The 6,693-nt window shown below is 35.9% G+C and overlaps 1 protein-coding gene across 4 annotated transcripts; it reads right to left on the bottom strand.

The window, feature by feature from the left end:
* LOC107617899 (plastidic glucose transporter 4-like) lies at window positions 746-3,147 on the bottom strand. 4 transcript variants are annotated; one of them, XM_021121224.1, is made up of 4 exons: window positions 2,703-3,147; window positions 2,506-2,611; window positions 2,249-2,342; window positions 746-1,080 (listed from the first exon to the last, which is right to left on the bottom strand). In XM_021121224.1, coding segments are annotated over exons 1-4 (261 nt in total). In that variant the 5' UTR covers window positions 2,763-3,147; the 3' UTR covers window positions 746-1,079. The 4 variants fall into 4 exon arrangements, with proteins under 4 accessions (XP_020976883.1, XP_020976870.1, XP_020976877.1 ...); XM_021121211.1 differs by having other exon boundaries at window positions 795-1,022; window positions 2,703-2,837; XM_021121218.1 differs by having other exon boundaries at window positions 796-1,032.

The raw sequence follows: 6,693 nt of genomic DNA, 5'->3' as shown, positions 1-6,693 counted from the left end.
AATTTATTTATTTAATTTAAAATTTAAATATTATTAATAATAACAAAAAAACAAAATTAATTCTAGTTAACTCCGCCATATTCTAACTCTTTTTATTTTCTCTTTCTAACACTACAAGAAAACAGATCTGTTGCCGCACTTTTAAAGCATGGCGAAAAGCTGAAAAAAGTGTGGCGATAGCTTTTTGCCACGCTTTTTGAGCTACCGCCACGCTTTTAAAAGGGTGGCGTATGTAAGCGTGGCGGTTGCTCTATCGCCACGCTTTTGGTGACCAATCGCCACGCTTTTTCTTTTGCCACGCTTTTTACAAATGGCCACCCTTTAAAGCGTGGCCGTATGTAGGAGATATGACCACGTTTTTGAAGCGTGGCGATAGAGAGATATGGCCACACTTTCAAAGCATGACGACAGAAAGATATGGCCACGCTTTGAAGCGTGGTGATAGCGAGATATGGCCACGCTTTTAAAGCGTGGCCATAACCAGAGATACGGCCATGCTTTAAAAGCGTGGCAATAGCCTTATAAAATTAAAAAAAAATTCCTTTTTCTAATTTTTACCTTCATCAATACAAAATATAAATTTTTCAGTTCTTTTTTATTATCAAACTTATAAATATAATATGCAATTTTTATTACAAGACAAATCAAATAATAATTAGTGACATATATAATTTTTGCTATAATTGTTTTATACATTAAAAAACTAATACTCCAATACAAAATAAATCTCGAGTTCAAATTCTAAAACTAAAAACTGAAGAAAAATACAGAAACAATACAAATTATGAATGATTGACTGTAAATAGAAGTGTAACAAAAATTACAATTTATAAAATTAAAAAACAAATAAAGAATCAAATTTAAGTTACTATATGGCAATACCAATAATTGCAGCATAAACATCAAATAGTGGCAAAAGCAGAAACACAATGACTCCTCCTGCAAGTTCATCCATGACTCCTCCTGCAATCTCCAAATCTCCAAAACTGGACTTATAGGGCTTGCAAGTTCATCCATGACTCCTCCTGCAATCTCCAAAACCATGACAAGGAGGAAGTCTCGGTAAAAACAAGAAAAGATCTGAGGCCAAAAGAGAAGAAAAGGAAAAGAACTTATTAGAATTTTGCCTTCCAGCTGAAAAGAACTTATTCATTTTGGGTCATTTAACACCAGAAGAAAGAAACTTTCATTTCAGTAATAAATAAAGAAAAAGCATGGAACAAAATCTTCATTTTTAATAACCTCGAGTCCTAATCCCCCCAAAAAATAAAGAAATTAAATGGTTTTACAGAACTCCATTTTAGTAAGCATATAACAAAGCAAGCTTAAGGATGTTGACCCATTTAATAATTAATCATGAGTTGATAAAAATGAAACATTTTTCTGTGATATGATATATGAATTGTCATCTCAAATCTCTCTTTAATATACATTCAACCACAAAATTTACCAGATCAAGCAAATTTAAAATGGCAGTATCTATAACTGACTCGAACTTAACCATCTCTTAAGATATTCAAAACCATTTGAAAAGTATTCATATCTGCTAAATAAAAAAAACTACATCAATCTATCTCCTCTTATTCAACAAGAAAGGAAGGAAGGTTGACGAAAAGATAAAAAGAAAGGAGGAGATGGAAGAATCAAAAGGAAAAAAAGTTCAGTTTGACAAAATTCCTTAAAGACAACATAAAACAATAACCAGGCCCAAAAAGCATGAAAGTATTAATCATAGTAGTAGCAATCAGGGGACATAGCTCGCAATTCAAAAAACACTGAAAATTTAATAAAATTAATTGCAAAATTTGCCAACACGTCAGTTCACGGCCCTAAATCTCTACCCTTTCTACAAATTTGCATGTACAGATTAGTATTTCCAAAATTCACCCAGCACAAACTTAGATTCCTTAAAAAAGGTGATATAATATAAAATAAAAATGAAAAAGAAGAAGCATCCAAAAGGTGAATAATCTAACCTGATTGCCAGGGAAAACAAATTTTTTAAAAAATTCCGGAAACAAAAGTTTCAGGCCGATCTATAAGCCTCAGGATTGCAACGAATAAATATCCTGGGTAAATGAAATAGAAGCAAATTAAAAGAATAACAAAAAAAAACACAGAAAAATATCTTTAAACCTACCTATCAATTGAATTTTAAGGAAGAGTGGTTTTCTAGTGATGGAATTGTGAAAAGACTAATTGATCGCACACTATAAAAGCTTGTAAGAAGAGATCTCATAAGACTAACCATATGGTGTATTGGAACAGCCGTAAGGGTTCCAAATCTTCCATTGATGCGGCAAACTGCTGGAACAAGAAAAGTGCTGCTCCAACACTGACAACTGCAACACCAATTCACAAAGCATCAATTAATTTCAGAGTAAACTAAATATTGAAAGCAATCTTATATTTTGAAAAGGGAGCACCAAACTTGTGCTTAGTTACACTAGATTTTTATTTCTCCTTGTTAATGGAATTTGGGATTAATCATAAATTATTGAATACCTTTTCGATACCGGCTACTAAAAAGATCAAACCATTTTGCTTCAGGTTCAGAAGAACCTTGACTTGCTGCTGTTAAGTCATGCATAACCAAAATTCCAAACATTGTCTGCCAACAAAATTTCAAGGTTAACAATCATATATATGTTACTATCTCTATTTGATATTTGTATTCAGAAGAAAAATAAATAGATCAATACCATATAGGATTTCTTGCAAGAGGCAAACCGGCTACTAATGTTGCAAAAATCCCAATACATATAAAAAGTTGATTAACAGATCCAAGCGCACCGCGAATTTCGGTTAGAGAAATCTGTTCATTGTAAGGAATCACCTAAGCAGTCAATATAAAATATATAAACAAGATCAGAAATGTTAAAATAATTTATAGCAGCCAAATATGTATCTATCAAATGCAAAATCTCAGCAACCAAATATCCATTGTCAAACAAACACATTCTTTGTGTGTTGCTTGATCTTGACCACAACAGCCTCAACTGAAAAGCCTGTCAAAGTAAACTTTCATATATGACGACTCATACTAATCTTCCCCTACACCAATGCTTGGATTGGATGTCATGGTATCTGGTGGGTGCATCCCAACAAGGTGAAAAACTAGATTTGCTAAAATAAAGGATCAGATCACGACTCTAATTTCAAAAGAACATCTTTCACATAATAAAATTTGTCGTGCAACAATAATCCAAGTGTATCTCTCCAAACTTTATGATAAAAGGTTAACAAATAAAGTATTCATATAAATCTCATCAAATGGAAGATAAGTGCAAAACAATAAAACATAACCCCTTTGCACAAATGAGTAAACAAAGTAAAATGATTATGATGAAGACAGAAATTAACTCAGCTCGGAGCAACATATAGTTTTTACTTCTTTGGTTAGTGTGTGTATGTGTGTACGAACTAAAAAGAAAAAGAAATTACCAGTGAAAGAAGGGGCTTCCAAACACGACCAGATTCAAGACACGTTCATGAAAAGAGAACTAAACAGAAGAATTCCGACCAACAACACAAAAGCGATATAAATTCTCGGAAGAAGTTGATTAGATCCAAGCACACCGCAAATTTCAGTTGGAGAAATCTGTTTATTGTAAGGAATCCTAAGGTTTACTATTCTGCAATTTACTAGCCTCAACTGAAAATTAACTGAAAAATAAAAAAACTTAAAAGAAAGAAAGAAAGAAAGAGGCACCATACTCTGGTCTGCACTGCGCGGGGCATATACCTTGTGTTCGTCGCGCATTGAGCATGTTCGGCGGAAGGTACCTCTCTAGCGCGGTGAAAACCGCTAGGCAGTACATCAATTGCAAGTCTTCGTACTTCTCCGCTTTGTGCTCCTTGTTCGGATTCAGTCTCAGCCTTGCTCGAAGAAACCAACGCCCTCGCAGCTGGATTCTCCTCCTTCGCCGCCACGGAGCCGTTTGCCGCTGTCGCCAGGGACGGCGCCTCCGGGCGGTCGTTTTGTGACATTCTTCAAGAAATGGCATAGATAAGAATGACGGTAAGAGGGGAGAGTGAGAGAGTCTCGCGAAGCTTTTGGCCAAGTTTTAGGGTTATTAGGATGCAGGGGTTATTGGCATTGGGGTTATTAGTTTTTTTTTAAACCTTTTGGCCACGCTTTTAAAGCGTGCCAAAAGAGTACCAGGATATGGCCACGTTTTATAAACGCTACTGTATTGAAACTCTGTTGCCACGCTTTTAAAATGTCTATGTTTCTCTCCATGGCCACGCTTTTGAAGCGTGGCAAAAAAAATGTGGCTGTATCTCTAATCAGTTGCCACCTTTACAAAAGCGTGGCCATTGACCCTTTTCGCCAGGCTTTTGAAGCGTGGCGAGAAAAAATGTGGCCGAATCTCTATTCAATCGCCACCCTCACAAAAGCGTGGCCAATGACCACTTTTGGCCACACTTTTAAAGTGTGGCAAAAAAAACGTGGCCATAGGCCTTTTTTCTTGTAGTATAACCATTTTTCTCTCTCATAAATGTCATTCAATTCTATTTTTTCTCTCATTCATTTTGCTAGCTTGTTTTTGAAAAATCTTTAATTAGTCTTCAATCTTTAACTAATTTTAATTACCAAATTAATCTTTTATATTTTATTTTATTAGACAAATTAGTGTCAACACTACAAGAAAAAAGGCCTGTTGGTAAACTTTTTTTGCCACACTTTTAAAGCGTGCCCAAAAGTGGTCTATGGCCACGCTTTTGCGAGGGTGACCACTGATTTGTGATTTGGCAACGCTTTTTTTTCCATGCTTGAAAAGCATGGCCATAGAGGGAAATTGCCACACTTTTACGAGGATACCCACTTACTTGAAATTTGGCTACGCTTTTTTACTGTCACGCTTGAAAAGCGTGGCGATAGAGGGAAATGGGTACACTTTTACGAGGGTGCCCACTGATTAAAAATTTGGCCACCCTTTTTTTTGTCACGCTTAAAAAGCGTGGCCATAGAGGGAGATCGGCACGCTTGTAAAGCGTGCCTAGTTTGTGTTTCAATGGTCACCTTTTTAAAGCGTGCCCATATTCTGTTTATTTTGGCACCCCACAAAAAAACGTACTGATAGAGTTCCCTCCCCCAAAATTTAGTTTCCCATTCAATTTTTTTCCACACTTAACATTTTTTTCCTTAGTTTTCAATTTTAACCCAAACAACATCACACACTAGTTTTAACCCTAAAAGTGACCCAGTCACAAAAAAAAAAACCCTAAAAGTTACCCGCGCCATCATCATCCTCAAACAACATCTCCATCTTCATCGTTCATCGTTGATCACCCATGCCTTTCCTCTAACCCAATGAACTTCGTACTCATGCCTTCATCGTCCGAGACCGTTCATCGCCTTCATCCTCATCTATTGATGCCAAGGCATCTTAGGCTAGTTTCACTAGCCTTTTTCTTTTATTTTTAGTTGTTTTATGCATTTTCTTGAGCCTTAAGTAATCATTTGGGCCAAATAGTCATGCTTGTCTTAAATCATTCAACATGAAGATTTTGATGCAAATTCCATGAGTTTTTAGTTATATTACTTGAATGCTATGAATGGAAGATTTCTCATGAAATTTTGCAAGACTTTGATGCAATTGTTTGGATGATTTCAGGGAAGAAGAGGCTAGGCAAGGAAGCAACAAAATCAATTATTTAAACCAAGGGATTGGGAATTTGTTTGTTTTTAGAGAGAATTGGTGAGCCAAGGGATTGGGATCCAATCATATAAGATTGCCAAGCAAAATTCAATGAACGCGTTGGTTGAGGAAGAGATAAACATGTTTTGATTCGGAGATCTCAATATCTCCTAAAACCCAATGAATTCCCCATCTCCGATTTTCACTTTCTCTTTACATTCTGCAACTCAATTCATGCAATCACCCCCATTCCCTTTTAATTTCCGCACTTTAGCTTCTGCTCTTTAATTCATGCAATTTAAGATTCCGCCATTTCAATTTCTTGCCATTTACGTTTCCCGCCAATTTTACATTCCGCAATTCTCATCTAAATTTTGATTCTGCTCAACTAGAACACACTTCTAATCCGAATTGCTCACTCAACCAATCCTTGTGGGATTCGACCTCACTCTATTGTGAGTTTTTACTTGACCGGTGCACTTGCCGGAAAGGCTAGTGAAACTAGCCTAAGATGCCTTGGCATCACAACACCAAACTTAATCCTTGCTTGTCCCCAAGCAAGTTCTGAATTATTGTGAAGAAAGAATGAAACAGAAAGTAAATTCATTAGCCATATCAGTAAGTAATTGACATTGATTAATGGCGTGTTCATGTAGAAAGTTGTTGCAGCATCACTTTATTGTTTCTTAGGTAAGAATGTCACTTTTTATGTTTCCACTAAAACACTGCTATGGCCTCTTGTTATTCACATATCCTTGGCAAGTTTCTTTTCTTTGTTTTTCTTTTTCTTTGAGCTTATTTGCTCCTTGTTGCTCAGTGTCATGTGTTGCAAAAGCCTTTGGCATTTTCTTTTTCTTATCAGTGCACTACACATATCCACTACAGGCATTTTAGTTCACATTTCTTCTTGAGACATTGGTACCCAGCACCTCTTTGTGTACTAAATGTTTTGTTTTTAGGTTGCTCTTGATAATGGACTTTTGGTTGATAATCCCGGGTTAGTTAACCCAAGTTACCAAGTGTTGAAACACTCCTCAGAACCTATTCA

The sequence above is a fragment of the Arachis ipaensis genome, chromosome B01 (assembly GCF_000816755.2).
Source record: "Arachis ipaensis cultivar K30076 chromosome B01, Araip1.1, whole genome shotgun sequence".
Classification (NCBI taxonomy): domain Eukaryota; kingdom Viridiplantae; phylum Streptophyta; class Magnoliopsida; order Fabales; family Fabaceae; genus Arachis; species Arachis ipaensis.
Note: the sequence above shows the minus strand (reverse complement) of the source record. Positions and strands in the feature narration are given on the sequence as shown.

Bases quoted from the DNA above. Each gene is read 5' to 3' on its own strand.
- LOC107617899 (XM_021121210.1), bottom strand. From the start codon at position 2,762: ATGTATTGGGATTTTTGCAACATTAGTAGCCGGTTTGCCTCTTGCAAG. The intron at 2,343-2,505 runs GTATTCAATAAT...TTGGTGTTGCAG, and splicing joins TAGTAGCCGGTATCGAAAAG to TTGTCAGTGTTGGAGCAGCA. The intron at 2,070-2,248 runs GTTAGTCTTATG...TCATTTACCCAG, and splicing joins CTGTTCCAATACACCATATG to GATATTTATTCGTTGCAATC.